At 40.1% G+C, this 22,760-nt stretch overlaps 1 protein-coding gene across 3 annotated transcripts in view; it reads left to right on the top strand.

Annotated features, from left to right (window-relative positions):
• LOC140210856 (bis(5'-adenosyl)-triphosphatase-like) overlaps window positions 1-22,760 on the top strand; it is a 998,443-nt gene that overhangs the window by 213,170 nt on the left and 762,513 nt on the right. For all 3 annotated transcript variants that reach the window (XR_011889312.1, XM_072280116.1, XM_072280117.1), the window contains exon 2: window positions 4,478-4,608. Coding sequence is in view for 2 of the 3 variants with exons in the window: in XM_072280116.1 (XP_072136217.1) it covers window positions 4,503-4,608 (106 nt within the window). In the remaining variant the exon portion in view is untranslated. The remainder of the gene's footprint in view (window positions 1-4,477; window positions 4,609-22,760) is intronic.

The following is a 22,760-nucleotide window of genomic DNA, read 5'->3' as shown; positions in this document are numbered from 1 at the left end:
TTGATATCCCAAGGACACATCCTGGAAGGCTGCATGCCATCAGGATGCTAGATTTTTGTGGCTCTGGAGGCGGGCTGATTCAGGGTTGGTGCCGCCCACTGTTGCGTCACAGGAGAGCAAGGAAGGTCGGAAGCAGCAGGCTTGCTGTTGGCTGTGTATCCAGAGGCACAGAGCTCGGAAAAAGCGACGCAACAGACTTTTGACACTATAAATCAGCGAGTTGTTTTGTTATATCTCCCCTCTCGCTGTGAAATGGGGACATCTTTTTCCCTTATTAGGGAGAGAGAAAGCCTGTGGCATGTCAAATACCAGGTGAATGAGTAGTCTTTAGGGTACTGCAAGTCTGTGCTTTGCTGCACACTTGAGTGCTTGGTGGGGGAGGGGTGTCATTGCCTTGCTGCTGCTTGTTCATGAATGGGGGGGAACTGGGGGGGCTTTGGAGTTCTAACATTTAACTATCATTCATTCTTTGGGGCACTCATCTGTTTTCGTGGATGTTTGTGAAGAAAAAAAGAGTTTCAGGATGTATATTGTATACATTTCTCTGACGTTAAATGTACCTATTGAAACCCATTGACAGCCACAAAAACAGAAGAGTTCCCGAGAAGAATGAGTGACAGTAAAAATGTGAGACCTCCAAAGCTCCCCTACACCCCCCTTCCACACTTACTTCAGCAAGGAAAAAGCATCAGCATCCTCTACCCACCAAGCAAGCAATAGCAAAGCTCCTGAGCAAGACCATGATCTGCAGTACAACAAAAACTTATTGTTCACCTGACAATTTGACACACCACAGACTTTCACTCTCTCTCTGTCTCCCTAATAAAGGGACAAAGAGATGTCACTCTTTCACAGCAAGAGGGGAGATCAATGAAAACAAAACTCTCCCGATTTCCGCTGTTAAAGTCTGCTGTATTGCTTTTTTTCTGAGTTCTCCAACTCAGGAATCAGCAGCACTCTTCCCCACTAACAAAGGAGAGAAAGAAAGCATGACCTGAATACAGAGCCCTGGCAGCTGATCCGCTGTTCCTGATGTTCTGTTTTGTCCCACAATGCTTCAGTGGGTGGCATTGGCTTGTCCCCAGGGCCACAAAGCTTCAGAACTCTGAAGGTGTGCTCGTCTTCTCGGCCGTGTCCTTGGGATATTGAAAAATGGCCAGTCAGCGAGCCCGGAATGTAGGTCCCATCACCGCAAAGAACTGAAGTTTGAGTGTGACTCTAGGTCAGCGTCTTCAGCAGAACCCCATCCACCTTGAAAAGGAAAAAGGGAGATATTTGGTTAATAACTGAAGTGATCATTTGACATTTTTTTTGCAGTCCTTTTGGTCATGGTATATGTTCTATCCAGAGAACTTGTAACATTGCCTTGTACTTTTTGTTGTCCAAACTTTGCATCCTTGGAAAATTGCTGACCATATTTTATTGATTTTCTTTATATTCTTTCAAAATTACAAATAGCAGGATCTGTTGACTTGATTGATTGAGTATTGATTAATTCGTATATCAATTTTAATTCACTTTTGTTACAAGCCATTACTTTGATCTTCCTGATTTTCAATGGTAGCATACCCACATAAGGACAAGTTTGGTGCCTCAAAACAAACCAGGAACTGTATCGAAGATCTAGATGAGCGGAATGTAAGTTTCTATTTTTCTCTAAAAAGTGTAACCTTTTCAATTTTCCAGCGAGTTTCAAAGACTGAATCAATTGAAAAATACAGATGTCTGGTTGTTCACAGGAAAGTATCCCCAATGTAAAATAATGGTTAGGGTGTATTCAAGTATCAACAAGGGACATGAACTCATTTGTAATTCATTTCTGACCATCTGTTCATTTGTACAATATTAATAAAAGGAGGCAATTTTCCTGCTTTGTTTCTCTTCATGAAAAATGTATGCTATTGCACCAGGGTGAGCTGACTACATGAATTAAGAGGCAGTTCTAAAGAACAATTGTTGTAGAGTGTTACAGGTATAATGAAAACAAAGGATGTTTGTCAGAGATCCAGAAAGGACAAAACAAAAATCTATCATTTTCTAGTAGAAAGAATAGAGACTGCTCGCATAAAATAATATTTCATTAGACTGAAATGATATGGACAATAAAAGCTCATAACTTCATTTTATTAAAGTGTCTCACTAACTGGATGTTTCTATGCATTGTATTGATCAGCTCATTCCCCAAGCTAGAAAGCTTGGAAACTGAGCTTATCTATGAGTGGAGAAGACACAAGCATGAATGGGGCCTATGAAGCCTAGGTTAAAGTCATTAGTTAATCCTCTGTCACTCATGGCTAACCTTTCTTAGTTCTATTCTTGCTCACTTCACTTGATTTGGTAGGTCACCAAAGACATTTGCAAATTTCTATAGATGTACCATGGAAAGCATTCTAACTGGCTGTATCACCACCTGGTATGGGGGGTAGCTACTACACTGGATTGACAGAAGCTGCCAAAAGTTGTGAACTCAGTCAGCTCCATCTTGGATACTAGCCTCCATAGGATCCAGGACATCTTCAAGGAGTGATACCTCCAAAAGGTGGCATCCATCTTCAAGGACCCCCATCACCCAGGACATGCTCTCTTCTCATTGCTATCATCCAGTGGAGGTGGAGGAGCCTGAAGGCACACACTCAATGATTCAGAAACAACTTCTTCCTCTCTGCCATAAGATTTTTGAATAGACATTGAATGCATGAACACTACCTCACTATTTTTTTCCTCTACTTATTTAATTATATAAATTTCTTACTGTTTTTTTTTATTAAGTGCTATCGTGAGCAACAGCCAGATCAGAAATGCTGATCAAGTCAACTAGTTCCCAAAGAGAACTCTGATAGGCCAATCAGATGGTTCACTGCTGCTCAGTGATAGGACACAAAAAAAAAATCATATGTCAAGTACATAGAACAGGCACAAGGTTCACTAGCCCCTGTACCCTAGAAACACACCTGAGCAGTGTGGTGGAGGTATGTGCTATGCATGACCTGATCTGAAAGCATCATGTTGACTCATAACAGATCATGTTCACGGTGGAACAGCTTAATCAAGGATGGGATGATCAGCATTGATGGACAAATTATACCTCCACTACCCCGTTAATTAAGTTTTTAAATTATTATTATTGCATTGTACTGCTGCTGCAGAGACAACAGATTTCACAACATATGCCAGTGATATTAAACCTGTTTCTGATTCTGATTGTACCCAATGAACATTCTGCAGTGGATTCTGTCTCTATCCAAGACTTTGTTCAGAGCTGAACAAGAATTTGGTATCGTTGCAAATAATTTTGTTTCTGGTATAAATGTAGTATGAAAATCGTGAAGAACTTAATGTTAGGTGTAAGTTGTAGAGAGCTGTATATTGTTTTGCTGCCAAGTAGAAGATATTTTGCTGGCACAATTTTAAATCACATATTTTGAGCATTTTTAACCCTTATTTGTAATTTGTATTTAATTGGTATCCTCCTACTCATATGTCTCCAACATTGTCTTTTTCATTCACTTGTTTTTCTGCAACTTTTCAGCTGACAGGGTTACTACCTTTGTTATCCAATCTCCCCTTAACATGGACCTCCCCTTTTATTTTCTCCACCTCTCTTCCCTTTATCAGTAATTTAAAGCTGTTTTTATTTCCTCAGTTCTGCTGAAAGGTTACTGATCGGAAATGTTCATTTGGTTTCTGCTCCACAGATGCTGCTTTATCTGTTGAGTATTTACAATAAGTTTGGACTGTGTTTTTCTTTTTAATCACCCTTGGATAACAAATAGTTATTTTATAGACTGATTCAGAAATATGCATGGTTTCTTGGTGTATTTTTGCCAAATAAAGGCCCCATTTTGAAATTTATTTTTTGTGGTTTTTTTTATTGGTATTGCAGTGTGTGAAATGAGTTCATTTAATATTTAAGGAAAATGCATTGATATTAATAACAGCATCAGAAAGCCATTTATCTTACAAGCCAAATTACATAATTTGATAATTTTTGGAATTAATTTGCACAGCTGCTTCAAATATATGACCATTTCACCAATAAAAATATTTTTGTAAAATCTAAAGTAATAAAACCTTTTGATAACTGTTTTAAAATTGTCTACACAAAAACTCTCCTCCCAAATATTGCCAAGTATTAAAATTTTTAAAAATCAGCAAATACATTTCAAAGTAAGCTTCCTATTTATCTTTATTTCAAAACTCTCAATGAATTTTTTTTTCACATGAGTGAAATAATTCATCCTTGGCTAATCAAGGGATTAAGCATAATAAATTAAAGAAGTGGTTTCTAATTAAAAGATGGTAAACTTTCATCTGAAAAATGATAAAATGGAACTAAGTGTTTGATAACCAACAAGAGAACAGGAGCATTGCAGATTTTAATTTAGGCATCTACAGAATGTTGCAAGTTAACATTTTTATTTATGCCAGCAAATTGAAAACCTCTTACATTTTCTATAATGTGCTTTCTGTTTTTCAGGGACTGAATTAGTGTGAAACCAAGAATGGCAACCTTCAGATTTGGACAGCATATCATTAAGTCCTCTGTTATTTTCCTACAAACTGAACTGTCTTTCGCACTTGTGAATAGGAAGCCAGTGGTTCCTGGACGTATCCTTTAAAATCTTGGTTTTAAATCTCTTCTCTTCACAGTAACAAATGGATTTTGATCAGCCAGCACACCCAGACCAGGTAAGCTTATGTTCAAAGCACTGATTGTACAAGAATAAAGCTTTATCTGAAAATAATTGGAATATTATGTCCTAGAATTGTTGAACTTGGAAACTTGGTGCCATGCAATGTCCTCATTTGATAGATCAAAACATAATTGCCCTGAAAAGATTCATAAAATTAATTTAAAAGGCTTAAGATTTAAGTGTTCAATGAAACATATTGATTAATTGTTCATGAGATTGAAATGGTAAGCTCGTTCTGTTTTTACACTGGTGCATAAGAAGCTTCTTAATAAGTTTACTCATTACTTTTTAGTGGCTTTCATTTTATCATTGTTACTGTTATTGGTGCCAGTTTGTATACCTAAATACACACATCTGTTACTTGTCTACCCTAACATCTCACTTCCTTTATTATGATATGAACAGTGCTTCTATATAATTGTTGATTTTAGTGATTTATAGTTACTAGTCTCCAGTGTCATGATAGCTTCTTTCCATTTATAGTTCGTGCTGCATCTCCACAAAGTAAGACAGATTTAATCGCAATTTGCCGCAGCAGACTCTTCAGGCATGTGCGATATCCATTGAAGAAAGTCACACTGCTGACTGTAATTTGTGTCTTTGCACTCTTAACTTGTTCTTTTATCTACATCTGTACTTACTTGCGGAAACTCTGTCATCACATCTGCTCTGGTACAATTAGACTCACTGGTAATACCTTGGCTATCCATAAGGCCCACAATTACATATACCTGTAAATGAAAATATGAGCATAGACCTTGTAGATGAGGGAGATTATAATGTAAAATCAATTATGCAACTTATTAGATAAGCATTTATTTTGTCTCTTCAGAAGTATCATTGTATTGATACAGAGTAAACACTTATACTCTTTAAAGAAAATGCAGGCAACATCGCATCAAATGGATTTCGGAATATGGGAAAGCATCATAAAAGCTTATAAAGTAGATTCCAGTGTACAAAGAAGACTTCTGAACATCATCATTATAGATAAACTGATCTCTCTATGTTGTTTAGTGGAACTAGGAGTTTCTGCTATTTTATGAAAATTGTAGTTTGTGGCAAGTTTTCAAAAAGTAAGGAGGTGAGTTGCTTGCAGCACAATACCCTCTTTCTAATTCTTGTACCTAAGAAGTTAACTTAATTGTAAAATGCTGGAATTTACTGCAATATAAACTAAAAGTGCGATGTATTTATCTGGCATACTTTGGTGAAATTAGTCTTCTATAAATTCGAAAGATTTGAACAAATTTAATTTAAGTAAATCCTACAGAATTTTATTAACATTGGCCAGTGCAAGTTGAACTAAAAAGTCTTCTTGTGGTAGAACATCAATTTGAGTTTCATCTATGAGAAACAACTGTATATTATATAAATGTAGGACATTTTATTTTAAAAACATACATGTTAAATCTAGAATTTTGTTAAAGCTTTCTATACTCTCATGGGATTGACTTTTTATATGCAAGTTCAGCTGTTGAAAATATCAATGATGTGATGACTGATGGGTCTATACTTCTCCGAAACAGTAAAATACGGGATATATACAAAATGCGAAGGGTGTAAAAGCATCTTTCAGTCTACACCAGAAGCTCATAATCTTTCCCCATTAGATTATCAGATATTTCCACCTGATTCTATTTTATTTTAAATGTCAATTTCTCTTTTTGTATAATTTTTTTCTGTATATGTACTCTTAGGTGATATTATCAATCATGAGTTGATATTTATGGTTGAATTCTACAAGACATAAATTTTAAAGTATTGTCCTCTCTATCTATGGCTGAACTGTGGACATATTTTCAACTAACCTGGAAGAGGAGGAAATTTATAAGTTTCTGGCAGTGGCTTTCCATAACTAAGTGTTGTCTACTTTAGAAATAATACGTTTTATGAAGGCAGTGTCAGACATCCCACCCTGCAAAAAGGGAGATAACACCATCAATTTGCGGGAGACTCCCGGAACTTCCGGGAGAGGTGGGATGTCTGCAATAGAGTAGCTCCTTAGCAGCTAGTCCACTAGTTTAAATAACGTTAGCTAAGCTGATGATTGAATGACACCTGTTAAACTCACCTCAACATGTCTTTTACAGTCTAAACCCACCATGGGCAATAGAAAAGTCACTGTTGCAAACAGTGCAATGAGCAACACTGTCATTATTTTTGACCCCTATTAGGCAAGGGTACACTTTAGTGTGGTCTGGGGTGATGTACATTTTATATTTTCTTTTTTTGGAACACTCTCCCATGGCGTCCTCTTGCTCGCTCATGTGCTCTCTCTCTCTCTCGTGGTCGCCCTCTCACACTCTCTCTCGCTCGCATTCTCTCTCTCGCTCTCGAAAAAATTGATTTCCGTGATATTGTATATAATTTGTGGGCATCAGGGAGCACGATTAGTATACAGGAGACTCTCGGAACTTCCGGGAGAGGTGGGATGTCTGCAGTGTAATTGTTCAAGCTTGAAAAGTAGTCCTTTATGATAAAAGATGTGTTTACTTAAGGGAAATAGCTAAGTGTCCCAGAGTTTATTTTTTCATTTCATGGTTGTACTATAATAACTGGATTTTGCCCAATTCAAACAGTTTGAAGAATTTTGTGAGCTTCAAAATGCAAATATATTAATCTTCTCATATTTGAGTATGCAAGATAATTGGTTGGTGTTTAAACCCTTTTTCTAGTACGTATTTAAAACTATTGGGGGAGGAAACTGAAATCAGAAAAATGGCAACACACATCAAAGTTGCTGGTGAACGCAGCAGGCCAGGCAGCATCTGTAGGAAGAGGTGCAGTCGACGTTTCAGGCCGAGACCCTTCGTCAGGACAAGCGAAGGAAAAGTGGGGGACAGATACCAGAATAGGCATGGAACAAGCGAAGGAAAAGTGGGGGACAGATACCAGAATAGGCACGGAATAAGCGAAGGAAAAGTGGGGGACAGATACCAGAATAGGCACGGAACAGCGAAGGAAAAGTGGGGGACAGAGCGATGTCTACTGATGTCTACTATAAGCCTACTGACTCTCACAGCTATCTGGACTATTCCTCTTCTCACCCTGTCTCTTGTAAAAACGCCATCCCCTTCTCGCAATTCCTCCGTCTCCGCTGCATCTGCTCTCAGGATGAGGCTTTTCATTCCAGGACGAGGGAGATGTCTTCCTTTTTTAAAGAAAGGGGCTTCCCTTCCTCCACTATCAACTCTGCTCTTAAATGCATCTCCCCCATTTCACGTACATCTGCTCTCACTCCATCCTCTCGCCACCCCACTAGGAATAGGGTTCCCCTGGTCCTCACCTACCACCCCACCAGCCTCCGGGTCCAACATATTATTCTCCGTAACTTCCGCCACCTCCAACGGGATCCCACCACTAAACACATCTTTCCCTCCCCCCCTCTCTCTGCATTCCGCAGGGATCACTCCCTACACAACTCCCTTGTCCATTCGTCCCCCCCATCCCTCCCCACTGATCTCCCTCCTGGCACTTATCCGTGTAAGCGGAACAAGTGCTACACATGCCCTTACACTTCCTCCCTTACCACCATTCAGGGCCCCAAACAGTCCTTCCAGGTGAGGCAACACTTCACCTGTGAGTCGACTGGGGTGATATACTGTGTCCGGTGTTCCCGATGTGGCCTTTTATATATTGGCGAGACCCGACGCAGACTGGGAGACCGCTTTGCTGAACATCTACGCTCTGTCCGCCAGAGAAAGCAGAATCTCCCAGTGGCCACACATTTTAATTCTACATCCCATTCCCATTCTGACATGTCCATCCACGGCCTCCTCTACTGTAAAGATGAAGCCACACTCAGGTTGGAGGAACAACACCTTATATTCCGTCTGGGTAGCCTCCAACCTGATGGCATGAACATCGACTTCTCTAACTTCCGCTAAGGCCCCACCTCCCCCTCGTATCCCATCTGTTACTCATTTTTATGCACACATTCTTTCTCTCACTCTCCTTTTTCTCCCTCTTCCCTCTGAATATACCTCTTGCCCATCCTCTGGGTTCCCCCCCCCCTTGTCTTTCTTCCCGGACCTCCTGTCCTATGATCCTCTGGTATCCCCTTTTGCCAATCACCTGTCCAGCTCTTGGCTCCATCCCTCCCCCTCCTGTCTTCTATCATTTTGGATCTCCCCCTCCCCCTCCAACTTTCAAATCCCTTACTCACTCTTCATTCAGTTAGTCCTGACAAAGGGTCTCGGCCTGAAACGTCAACTGCACCTCTTCCTACAGGTGCTGCCTGGCCTGCTGCGTTCACCAGCAACTTGATGTGTGTTGCTTGAATTTCCAGCATCTGCAGAATTCCTGTTGTTTGCGATCAGAAAAATGGCTCAGTGCTGGTGAGTTAAGGAAGAAATAATTACAGAGAGCATATTTGATTAAAACGTAATTTGCTTGGGGTGGTGAGGATCAGAAAGTTGAAGTCAGTGGAACTCAGTTTTCTTTTGCATGCAAGTCTAGATCAACGATCCAATCAATTCTGAAAGATACCAACCTAAGCTTTCCAGAGGACCTCATCACTTGTGGAATCACTTAGTATGATTTCCTGCAATTTTTTAGCTACCTGCTAAACCCAGCCAGTTTGATCTACAACTTCAATGACTCTATTTCAATTCAAACAAATGACCAGTCAGTTTTAGGGAAATTTAATTTTTTGGAAATAATTGAGTTAATTAATGTGTTAAGTGCTGTTAACTTGAGTGTACTTAACTGTGTTTTCTAGCACTGGCAAATGCATCAATCTTTTTATGGTAAAAATAATTAATCTTTAGTAGATTTTTCATGTTTGTGAATGTCAGAGAGGTTCACATAGGTTCAATCTGATACAGTTTTTATAACTGATAAGACTTGCTGAGTTAATCAGTGAAGCACGAGAAGCATTAGTTCTGGTAGGAAGAATTTGCAGATCAAGGAATCTCAAATCCATATTGCAACGCCTCTCCATTCACCAAGGGGAGCATGAGGGAAGCCAACTTTAGCAGCGATATCACAAGGAGCCCTTAAAACCTGGTCTCAGAACTCTAAGGTCAAATGGAAGGCACAATTGAATAGAAAATGCTAGAAAAGAACCGACTGTTCTTCAAACAGTGTTTCATTCAGTATACTTTCTACACATTTTGGTACAATTTTATATATAAAGTAAATGGCAATCTTAAGTATCAATCTTAATTTTTGCTTTAACATTTTGTCTGTGTCTGTCATTTTGTAATATTAGAGTCTTTCTTCTAAAATCTATGAATTGTCTTGCAATTTGAAGTTGCTTTTTTACATGCGGCTATCCACCTGCCTTTAACCAGGGAGAGATCTTTTTTAAGGGTATAAAAGAGGGTTAGAGAAAAAAAACTTACGTTTTAAATATCTGAGCTGGTAAATCTATAGAAACTGCCAGTTAAACTCAAACAGAATAACTACAAATTTTGTGCATGTTTGAAGACCGTTGCACTCCTGCTACCAACTACAAAATCAATTTTCACAAAGTTGAATTGGGAAAACTTGATTTAATTCTTCCATCCATTAGGGTGAGATGCATCCTTGATAACGTTTTTCGCCCTGCCCAGGCAGCGTTTATGGTAGATGTTCTCAATGGTGGACAATTGGGTGCCGATAATCCGCTGGGCAGTTTTCACCACACACTAGAGTGCTTTGCAGTCTGATGCGGGACAACTGCCATGCCACACTGAGATGCAGTTGGTGAGTATGCTCTCAATGGTACAGCAGTAAAAGTCTGTCAGTATCCTGGGACAGAGATGAGCTTTCTTGATACTCCGCAGGAAATAAAGGCGCTGTTGCGCCTTTCTGATCAGGATGGAGGAGGATGATCAGAATAGGATCCCTTTATTCCCACTCTCTGTTTTCTGCCGATCAGCCAATGCTCCACCCATGCTAGTAACTTCACTGTAATTCCATGGGCTCTTATCTTGCTAAGCAGCCTCATGTGCGGCAACTTACCAAAAGCCTTCTGAAAATCCAAGTACACCACATCTACTGCATCTCTTCTGTCTACCCTGCTTGTAATTTCCTCGAAAAATTGCAGTAGGTTAGTCAGACAGGATTTTCCTTTCAGGAAACCATGCTGGCTTTAGCCTATCTTGTCACGTGCCCCCAGGTACTCCGTAATCTCATCCCTAACAACTGATTCCAACAACTTCCCAACCACTGATGTCAGGCTAACAGGTCTATAGTTTCCTTTCTGCTGCCTCTCACTCTTCTTAAATAGCAGAGTAACATGGCTAACAGGTCTATAGTTTCCTTTCTGCTGCCTCTCACTCTTCTTAAATAGCAGAGTAACATTTGCAATTTTCCAGTCATTCGGTACAATGTCAGAATCTATTGATTCTTGAAAGATCATTCTTAATGCCTCTGCAATCTCTCCAGCTACTTCCTTCAGAACCTGAGGGTGCATTCCATCAGGTCCAGGAGATTTATCCACCCTCAGACTATTAAGCTTCCTGAGCACCTTCTCAGATGTAATTTTCACTGCACAAACTTCACTTCCCTGACACTCTTGAATGTCCGGTATAATGCAGACGTCTTCCACTGCGAAGACTGATGCAAAATACGCATTCAGTTCATCTACCATCTCTGCGTCTCTCATTACAATATCTCCAGCGTCGTTTTCTATTGGTCCTATATCTACCCTCAACTCTCTTTTACTCTTTATATACTTAAAAAAGCTTTCAGTATCTTCTTTGTTATTAGTCGCCAGCTTCCTTTCATAATCCATCTTTTCCTTCCTAATGACCTTCTTAGTTTCCTTCTGCAAGTTTTTAAAAGCTTCCCAATCCTCTACCTTCTCACTAGCTTTGGTTTCCTTGTATGCCCTCTCTTATGCTTTTACTTTGGCTCTGACTTCACTTGTCAGCCACAGTAGTGCCCTTCTTCCATACAAAAATTTCTTCTTATTTGGAATATATCTGTCTTGCACTTCCCTCATTTTTCACAGACACTCCAGCCATTTCTGCTATGCTGTCCTTCCTGCTAGAGTCCCTTTCCAGTCAATTTTGGCCAGTTTCCCTTAGATAGTTTAGGGAAATGGGTAGAGAAGTGGCAAATGAAATACAATGTTGGAAAGTGTATGGTCATGAACTTTGATCGAAGAAATAAATAGGCAGACTGTTATTTAGATGGGGGGAGAATTCAAAATGCAGAGATGCAAAGGGACTTTAACCTCCAGGTTGAGTCGGTGGTGAAGAAGGCAAATGCAATGTTGGCATTCATTTCTAGAGGTATAGAATATCAGAGCAGGGGTGTGATGTTGAGGTTCTATAAGGCACTTGTGAGACCACACTTAGAGTATTGTGTGCAGTTTTGGGCTCCTTATTTTAGAAAGGATATACTAACATTGGAGAGGGTTCAGAGAAGATTCACGAGAATGATTCCAGGAATGAAAGGGTTACCACATGAGGAATATTTGGCAGCTCTTGGGCTGTATTTCCTGGAGTTCAGGAGAATGAGGGGGTATCTCATAGAAACATTCCGAATGTTAGAAGGCCTGAACAGATTAGATACGACAAAGTTATTTCCCATGGTAAGGGAGTCCAGGACAAGAGGGCACAACTTCAGGGTTGAAGGACGTCTATTTAGAACAGAGATGTGGAGAAGTTACTTTAGTCAGAGGGTGGTAAATCTGTGGAACTTGTTGCTGCGAACAGCTCTGAAGATCAAGTCATTTAAGGTAGAGATAGATAGGTTCTTGATTAGCCAGGGCATCGAAGGGTATGGGGAGAAAGCAGGGGAGTGGGGATGACTGGAAGAATTGGATCAGCCCATGATTGAATGGCAGAGCAGACTCAGTAGGCTGAATGGCGTAATTCTGCTCCTATATCTTATGGTCTTATGTATAAGTTTGCTTATGAGCTGTATCAAAGAGGATGATGAATCAGCTTACTGGAAGGAGATTGAAAACTTGACTGAGTGGTATAGTAACAACAACCTCTCACTCAATGTCAGTAAGACTGATTGTATACTTCAGGAGAGGGAAACCAGAAGTCCATAAGCTAGTAATTATCAGAGGATCAGAGGTGGAGAAGGTCAGTAACTTTAAATTTCTATGTGCCCCTATCTCAGAGGACCTGTCCTGGACCTATCATATAAATATTATTGCGAAGAAAGCACCGCAGCACCTCTACTTCCTCAGGAGTCTGTGGAGATTCGGCATGTGATCAAAAACCTTGGTAAACTTAGATAGATGTGTGGTGGAAAGTGTGCTGACTGGCTGCATTACAGCCTGGTGTGGGAACACCAATGCTTTTGAGTTTAAAATCCTACGACGGGTAGTGGATTCAGCCCAGTATATCATGGGTAAAACCCTCCTAACCATTGAGCATATCTACATGAAGTGTTGTTGTGGAAAAGCAGCATCCTTCATCAAAGATCCTCACCACCCAGGCCATGCTCTTTTCTCATTTCTGCCATCAGATTGAAGGTACAAGTGCCTCAGGACTCGCTGTGCTGGGTTCAAGGACAGTTATAATCCCTCAACAATCAGGTTCTTGAACAAAAAGGGATAGCTACACTCACTTAAGGACTCTTGTTATTTCATGCTCATTATTTGTTGCTATTTATTTATGTCTGCTTTTGTACTGTTCATTTACAGTTTACAATTTTATAGTTACTGTTCTATAGATTTACTAAGTATGCTCGCAGAAAAAGAATCTCAGGGTTGTATGTGGTGACAAGTGTATACTCTGATAATAATGTTTACTTAGTACCTTGAACTTTAAAAGCTTGAGAGGATATTGTAGAGATCCTTGTGGGGAAGGTTGCTTTGTCATTAGTCAGTGGTGAAGTTTCTGAAGATTGGAAGGTGGCTAATGTTGTTCTGTACTTAAAAAGGTTAACGAGGACAAGCCAGGAAATTACAGGCCCATCACCCTAACATCAGTTGTGGGAAGGTACTGGAGAGAATTTGGAGGGTCAGGATCTACTAACAATAGGATAGAGAAAGTTTGATCAGGAGGTGTCAACATGGTTTTGTGTTAGAAAAATCATATTTGATAGACCTTAAAGAGTTTATTGAAGAAGTAACCAAAAAGGTAGGTGAATATACAGCAGATGATGTTGCTTATTTGGACTTTAGCAAGGCCTTTGACAAGGTCCAGCATGGTAAGCTGCTCTGGAAGGTTAGTTCCCATGGAATCCAGGGAGAACCAGTTAGGTAAATTCAAAATTGGCTTAGAGATAGGAGCCAGAAGGTAGTGGTTGAAGGTGTCTCTTGGAATGGAGGCCAATGGCTAGAGGTGCGCTGCAAGAGTCAGTGTTGAGACTCTTACTATTCATTTTTTGTAGAAATGATTTGGATGCAAACACACAAGGTTTTTTTTGTAGTAAGTTTGTTGATGACATGGAATTAGGTGTTGATATTGAAGGTTATCACAGATTACAAGGGCATCTTGATCAATTAGGGAATTGAGCTGAGGAATGTCAAGTGTATTTCAATACAGATAGGTGTGAGGTGATGCATTTTGGAAAGTCAAACCAAATAGGAATTATACTAGGAATGGTTGGGCAGCCTGGAGTGTTATGGAACTGAAGGACTTAGGAGTACAAGTGCATAGTTCATTGAAAATGGTGTCACAGACAGACAGGCTCCTTTACACCTTTTGTGCACTCCAGGCAGGTGGAAGGCCTTTAGCATGCTGGCCTTCATCAGTCAGGGCACTGGGTATAGGAGTTGGGACATTATTATACAATTGTGTAAATTGTTTGTGAGGCTACACATGGAATACTGTTTACAGTTTTAGCCACCCTGTTATACGAAAGATGCGTTTAAATTGGGAGAGTTTGGCCAGACTAGCTCTTTATTCCTCAGAATGTAGGAGAGTGAGGGGCAAACTTATAGAAATGTTTAAAATTATGAGGCATAGATAAGGTTGATAGTAACGATTTTCCCCCAGGGCCGAAGCGTCCAAATTTAGGATGAGATGGGAATGGTGTAAAAGGGACCTGGGAGTGGCTACTTCTTCATGCAGAGGATAGTGAATATCCAGATTAGTGGCCAGAAGAAGTAGTTGAGGGAAACACAACAGTAACATTTTACAAGACACTGGGAGGGCAGGGCTGAGAGAAATATTGGACAAATGCAGAAAATTGGAACTAACTAAGTGGCCACCATAGTTGGCATGGCTTTATTCAGCTGAAGGGCCTGTATTTGTGTCTATTGCTCTATGAGCTGCTTCCAAAGCATTAACATTTTTAATTGAAAAAGACTATCAGTACTGCAAATGATACTCCAGATATGGTCCCACTCATACATATGTTACTGAAGTGTGGCCTTCCCACTTTTGTTTCAATTATGATGTTATGGCTCATCTTCTGAACAGCCACACTATTTTAATTGTGCATGTTCATATAATTTGTTGGCAATGCATTCGTTTAAACTTAATTTATTTGTTAGAATTAGCGTGGATTTCCTTTTATTTTATAAACCTAGTTGACTTCTCAGTTCATAACCAGTGGTTAGTTAAAACTATCAGTGTTCTTTCAGCAAGTTCAGTTTAATGGGTGGGAACGGGGCATGCAGGTAGAATTTTTTAATGGCATGCATTTTAATTTTGTATTTATATAATTGACTGCATAATATTGCTTATAATATAATGGGAAAAAAATTACACAACAAGCTGAAAAGCAATGAAATCAAGTTGGTTAGAGCTATGGGCTGTGAAAGTCTGCTTCATGGCATTTATTGCTCTGGCACCATAAGTATTTAAAATGCAGATTAATCTAATTGGGCAGATTTTACAATGAGCCAGGCAAACCACTATGTAACCAAGTGCAGTGCTAATTCTCCCCAGAAGCAGGAACAGCAAGCAGCTTATGGTCTAAATGCTACATTTGTTTGAAGCCAACTCTCTTGGATGGTAGTTCAACACTGCGACCATAATATAATGCAACTGATTTTCAGCAGGACAATGACAGTTTTGTCAGCAGCAGCAGTCAAATTCAGCATGGACAAGTACCCTTATGTGTGTGTCTCCTTCCAGCTGAGAGCTTGCACTGTTGATCAACAGTTTGGGATTTGCTATTGCCTTGGGGAGACCACTGAACCCACCTATTCTACAAAAGCTTAGCCTATCTACTGCAAACAGTAGCTTATTCTCTTCTTCAGTATTAGTTGCTAAATGCCCATAGCCAATGTATTTGCTGGTTAATATTTGGCATTGTGCCAGCTGTTTGCCATGCCATCTGCCTATAATCCACTGCAACAAGACACCTTGTGACTGAGGAGACAAGAGAAGATATATCCTTGATAGTAATGTAGGCAAGGGAGGCAATTGCTGTAACTTCAACTGAAGTTTTTACATCTTCTCTGGCCACAGAAGAGGTGCCAGATGGCTGGAGGGTAGGGAATAATGGTACCTTCATTCAAAAAGGCAGCAACGGTAATTATGGACCAGTGAGTCCAACTTCTATTATGGGTAAATTATTTTCAAAAATCTATAAGGATGTGATTAAACTGTGCTTGGAGAAACAGGGATTGATCAGGAATAACAACAGGAATTCTGCAGATGCTGGAAATTCAAGCAACACACATGAAAGTTGCTGGTGAACGCAGCAGGCCAGGCAGCATCTCTAGGAAGAGGTGCAGTCGACTTTTCAGGCCGAGACCCTTGCTGATTGATCAGGAATAATCAGCATAGTTTAGTTCAGGGACAATCCCCTTTGACCAGTTGTATTGAAAGTTTCGAAAGGAGACTAATTATGCAATCCAGTGTCATCCAGATGAACTTAAGTAAGGTCTTTGACAAGGTCACCTACAGTACTTATGATCCCAAGTGTAAGAGCCCATGGGATTCAAGGCTATTTGGCAAATTGGATCTGACATTGGCTTGGAGATGGAAGGCAAAAGGTGATAGTTTAGTCACAAACAAGAGAAAATCTGCAGATGCTGGAAATCCAAGCGACACACACAAAATGTTGGAGGAAGTCAGTAGGCCAGGTAGCACCTACAGAAAAAAGTACACACGAGGAATTCTGCAGATGCTGGAAATTCAAGCAACACACATCAAAGTTGCTGGTGAATGCAGCAGGCAAGGGCAGCATCTCTAGGAACAGGTACAGTCGACGTTTCGGGCCGAGACCCTTTGTCAGGACTAACTGAAGGAAGAGCTAGCAAGAGATTTAAAAGTGGGAGGGGGAGGGGAGATCCAAAATGATAGGAGAAGACAGGAGGGGGAGTGATGGAGCCAAGAGCTGGACAGGTGATTGGCAAAGGGGATATGAGAGGATCATGGGACAGGAGGCCCAGGGAGAAGGAAAAGGGGGAGGGGTGGAAAAACCCAGAGGATGGGCAAGGGGTATAGTCAGAGGGCCAGAGGGAGAAAAAGGAGAGAAAGAGAAAGAATGTGTGTACATAAATAAATAACGGATGGGGTACGAGGGGGAGGTGGGGCATTAGCGGAAGTTAGAGAAGTCAATGTTCATGCCATCAGGTTGGAGGCTACCCAGATGGAATATAAGGTGTTGTTCCTCCAACCTGAGTGTGGCTTCATCTTTACAGTAGAGGAGGCCGTGGATAGACATACCAGAATGGAAATGGGATGTGGAATTAAAATGTGTGGCCACTGGGAGATCTTGCTTTCTCTGGCGGACAGAGCGTAGGTGTTCAGCAAAATGATCTCCCAGTCTGCGTCGGGTCTCTTCAGCAAAACGATCTCCCAGTCCGGTGCTCCTGATGTGACCTTCTATATATTGGCAAGACCTGATGGCATGAATATTAACTTCTCTAACTTCCGCTAATGCCCCACCTCCCCCTCGTACCCCATCCGTTATTTATTTATATACACACATTCTTTCTCTCTCTCTCCTTTTTCTCCCTCTGTCCCTCTGACTAAACCCCTTGCCCATCCTCTGGATTTTCCCCGCCTCCCCCTTTTCCTTCTCCCTGGGCCTCCTGTCCCATGATCCTCTCATATCCCTTTTGCCAATCAACTGTCCAGCTCTTGGCTCCATCCCTCCCCCTCCCCTTCCCACTTTCAAATCTCTTACTAGCTCTTCCTTCAGTTAGTCCCGACGAAGGGTCTCGGCCCGAAACGTCGACTGTACCTCTTCCTAGAGATGCTGCCTGGCCTGCTGTGTTCACCAGCAACTCTGATGTGTGTTCCTGGAAAAAAGTACAGTTGATGTTTTGGGTCGAGACCCTTTGGCAGGATAGTTTAGGGTTGATTTTGTGAATGGAAGCCAATGACTAGTGGTAAATTACAAAAACTTGTGCTGGGACCCTTGTTTGCCATATATTAATGACCTGGATGTGAACGTAGAAAGCAGGATTAGTAAGTTTGGATATAGCATGAAGATTGGTGTTTGTGTTACCTAATTAAGAGAGTTGTCTCTGGCAACAAAGCACTATTGACCAGTATTGATCAGCTTCAATGAATTAATGAATGGACATTAGTCCTGAAATCTATGAAGTGATGCACAGTAGTTTGAAAGGATCAATAAGGTTAGAATATATAGAATGAATGGTTGGATCATAGGGAGTGTTAAGGAAGAATGGGATCTTTGTGTGCATATGCATCCCTGGTGTTTTCTTAACTGTTTTCTTGACCTATCCTATGTTGAGAATTCCTGAATGTGGGACAGGTCGATAAGCTGGTTAAGAAAGCAATGGGGATGCACCAGAGCATGGAATATAAGAGCAGAGAGGTTACAGTGTAATTATATTGAACCATTACACTGGCCAAAGCTGGACTGTGGTGTGTAATTCTGGTCACCACATGGAGAGAATGCAGAGGGGGTTCACCTGGATGTTGCCTAGAATGAAGCGATTTGGCTATGGGAAGAAACCGGATGAAACTGTTTTATTTATCTTGGAGCAGAGAAGACTGATGAGATAGATAGGTTAGTGGTGAAACATTTTGCCGCCTTAGCAAGATAAGGGATAGCATATTTAGAAGAGATTATAGGAAGGCACTTATTCAGGCATTGGTTGATATCTGGAATAGACTGCATGAGGGGGTGGTGGAGGCAGATGCTCTCACAGCATTGACAAGCACTTGAATTAAAGCTTCAAAGCCTTCAGTAGGTAGGTACTTCATGGCCTGCACAGACACAGTGGGTCAGTGGGGCTGTTTCTATACCGCATGACTGACTTTCACACACTACATGTAATTGACTCCAATATGCAACCCATTTACATGTGGGTAATTATGATGCAATAGATGTTTTGCTGCTGCATAGAGCAAACGGTAGAAGTACTGAAGGAGCAGCTCTGTTGTTTTCAGTGTTCAGCAAAGTATGTCTTGAGATTAACGGTTTTCTGTTGTAAGCTATGCAGTCTCGCCATTTTGTTGATTCATCCCTGTGCCTCTGGCTAAGCCATATGCAGTAGGTGTACAAGATGATGAGAGGCATTGATCGCGTGGATAGTCAGAGGCTTTTTCCCAGGGCTGAAATGACTAGCACGAGAGGGTACAGTTTTAAGGTGCTTGAAAGTAGGTACAGAGGAGATGTCAGAGGTAAGTTTTTTATGCAGAGAGTAGTGAAGGCGTCGAATGGGCTGCCAGCGACGGTGGTGGAGGCAGAAACGATAGGGTCTTTTAAGACTCCTGGATAGGTACATGGAGCTTAGAAAAATAGAGGGCTATGGGTAACCCTAGGCAATTTCTAAGGTAAGGACATGTTTGGCACAGCTTTGTGGGCTGAAGGGCCTGTACTGTGCTTTAGGTTTTCTATGTTTCAGTTAAGATATGGAGGAGATTGGATAATAAAATATGTGCTTCATTTGTAACCTTGCAGCTGAAATATTTGTTGGGTATATTAGAAAATTACATAGCCTTATATCAGACTGGCAAAGGTAGTTTATTCATTGAACCTTGTTGTTATCCTTGTACTCCATTTCTTATGTTTTTAATGCTTGGTTATTATTAGCACCTGCTTTTGCTGAATTTAATAGAGATGATCAATTTCAAAAAATGCATTTGAGCATAGGATGGCTTCTTGGTAATGATTGACTAGTACTTCTCTCGAATTCCAGCAGAGAGATAGTCTGTAGGAGGATGGTCTCTTTATGAATTAGGGATCTCTGTCTTTAATCCCTCTTCTAATAAGTTCACAGTGAAAGAAGAGAGAAACAAATAATGTTGACAAATACTGTTTTAAGTTCTTTTGAAGGCTGAAAGTAACTTTTGCAACTGCATGAACTGTCAGACAACAGATAAAGGGCATTGAAATCTTTCAGTCGATTCTGTCAGTCTTTCAATTGATTCTGTTCCAGGAGGCACTTCAGAGGTCCACAAATCAGTCCATAGGAGGGGGAATAGGATTGCTTCATTTGTGTGGGAAAAGGAAGTGAACGATAGGCTGGCCTAAACCCAAATGGCTGTCAATCAAGTGATCCTGGGTAGAAGGTAGGGTGAGGAGGAGACCTTTTTCTTATTGATGAGACTAGCTAGACAATCATAGAATCAAATGACGAAAGAACTGAGTGATAATGCACTCACCAGTGGGTAAGTCATCATGAACAAACGAATATAACAGCTGCTGAAAAGCTGACAAAGGATTTGCCTTATCATGGAGTTGCATACCCATGGCACTGTCAGGCAATATTGTATTATAGATAAATGATTGTGTGAATCTCACTGATCAGAAGGGGACTCAGTTCTTCTCAAAAGAATGTGCCTAGTGACATGTTGGCAGAAAAATCCTGCTCCAATTGTGTTCAGGAAGTGCCTCCAGTTGTAGTTTTCAGTCAGATGGTAGTCTTCCAGGCACCTAGGACAATAGATTGACTGTTGATTAGGTATCTTTCCTGCCTGCTGTACGTTAGCTGACCTGTCTGTCAGAGAGGAAAACCTTGGCCTTAAAGTTCAAATTGAAGTTCAGAACCTACTAGCTTTATCTACATTATATCAAGCAGATGGTAATTCCCCACAGAGTTAAAAAGAAAATTACAAGTTTGATGTTATTTGCGTAGCTTCAGAGCCCTCACTGTAATACTCTGGGAGCTTTGCTTTCTTCTCCTCTTTAATTAGAATCTAAAATTTTGACAAACTTCTTTTGATGGGCTGTGGAGAGTATATTGATTGGTTGCATCACAGCCTGGTATAGAAACACCAATGCCCTTAAATAGAAAAGCCTGCAAAAAGTTAGTAGATACTGTCCAGTCCATCATGGGTAAAGTTCTCCCCACCATTGAGCATGACTACATGGAGCATGTCACAGAAAATGAGTATCCATCATCAAGGACCCCCACCATCCAAGCCATGCTCTCTTCTCAATGTTGCCATCAGGAAGGAGGAACAGGAGCCTCAGGACCCAGATCAGCGGGTTCAAGAACAGTTATTACCCCTCAAACATCATGCTCTTGAACCAGAGCTGATAACTTCACTCGCCCCAGACACTGAACTGTTCCCATAACCAATGGACCGACTTTTAAGGACTCTTCATCTTATATTTTCAATATTCATTGCTTATTTGTTATTATTATTATTTTATTTTGTCGTTGCGCTGTTTGTGTCTTTTGCATGTTAATTTTTTGTCCATTGTGTTGTGTGCGGTCTTTGTTTCCATTGTGTTTCTTTGTATTTACTGCAGAAAATAAATATTAGGGTTGTATATGGTGACATATACGGACTTTCATTATAAATTTACTCTGGATTTTCAGACTTTGAAGTTTGAAATAATGTCATAAGTAAATACATGAATTAAAATGCTGAAAATTTGCATTATAGCTAACATTAGTAGCATTTGAGAACTTAAAACACAAATTTTTAAATGCTTAGATATGTTTGAAACATTGTTACAAATGAGTTTATTAAGGCATGTTCTTCTCAGAGTTCTTGGAGACCACAGTGCCTTAATAGGAAATAATATCATCTAAATACATTAAAATGAGGAAGAGTTGCGTGTATAGCTAACATTCGTTGAATTTGAGATTTAACAAAAAAAATTAAATGCTTAGTTATATTTGAAGAATTATCACTTTTGAATTTATTGCAGCATGTTCTTCTCAGTTTATGAAGATGATAGTGACTCCAGATACTTCTAATGTTTACATATGAAAATGCTTGCAATTAGTTGCAGCTGTGTTTGTCTGGATGCAGATTCTCCCCAGCTTATGAAAACATGGCTTATATGCAGCACATACATAAAAAAAGGCATTTGGAAGACCTGCATTCTGGATTTGCCAAATACTGTGGGGCCACGTTTCTGACCAGTGAACTGTTCAGGTTACAAACAATTCATGGCAACCGAACCTCACTTTACCTTGGAGATGATCTGTAAAAAAAAGCTGCAATCCTTTCTTATTCAAGAAATGGCTGAGCGTTTTGTTTGCTCCCATTTCCAATATGATCAGCAACATAGAAGGTACATGAAACTGGCTTAAAATTTCAAAATAAGTTTATTATAACAGGTAATATGGAATGCACATTTGATGGTACTGTTAAAGAGAGAAAAGTACTAAAACAAATGAAGGTTCAAGCAAACAAGTAACATCTTAGTCTGTTTCCCTTACACTTATTCACCCTGTAAGCTTTATTAATAAAAAATATAATCTTAAAGCATAGTAAGTGAATTCTATTTATTCATCCTCATATATACAGGAGCATGAAAGAGTAATTCTGTCAAACATTATGGATTTATTTTGTTACAGTGTGCACAATCACAATAATTAGTCTTCGATCACAAATTAAAAAAGAGTTGAGCTGCAATACTTGGACCCTTTTGATCAGATATTGCTTTAGATTTATCTATATGTTCCCTTCTGCTGTGTATCAAAGGCTATATTTAGTGGAAATGTGTAATATTCAAATTGTGTTTGAATATTGTGTGAAGAGAAAGGCTTGAGGAAAATGGGTCAATGCAAATGACAAATCAGTATATGAATGGTAAAAAAAATGCACTGAAACTTGAATGATGTTAAATGTCCAACTGCTTCCTTATCATGTTCATGGTGTACTAAATTTACATTTCATTTCCTTTGCTATCTTGGACCAAGGATATGCAGTCAGTGAATGGAGTAATTCAGGATTCACTGATACAAATATCAGCATATTCTTGTATACTTTTTTTTAAGCTGGAAAAGAAATGTAAACCATCCTGGCACATATCCATTGTAAGTGACAG

This window comes from Mobula birostris, chromosome 16 (assembly GCF_030028105.1).
Source record: "Mobula birostris isolate sMobBir1 chromosome 16, sMobBir1.hap1, whole genome shotgun sequence".
In the NCBI taxonomy this organism is placed as follows: domain Eukaryota; kingdom Metazoa; phylum Chordata; class Chondrichthyes; order Myliobatiformes; family Myliobatidae; genus Mobula; species Mobula birostris.
The sequence above is the reverse complement of the archived record's forward strand: the minus strand, read 5'-3'. Positions and strand labels throughout refer to the sequence as shown.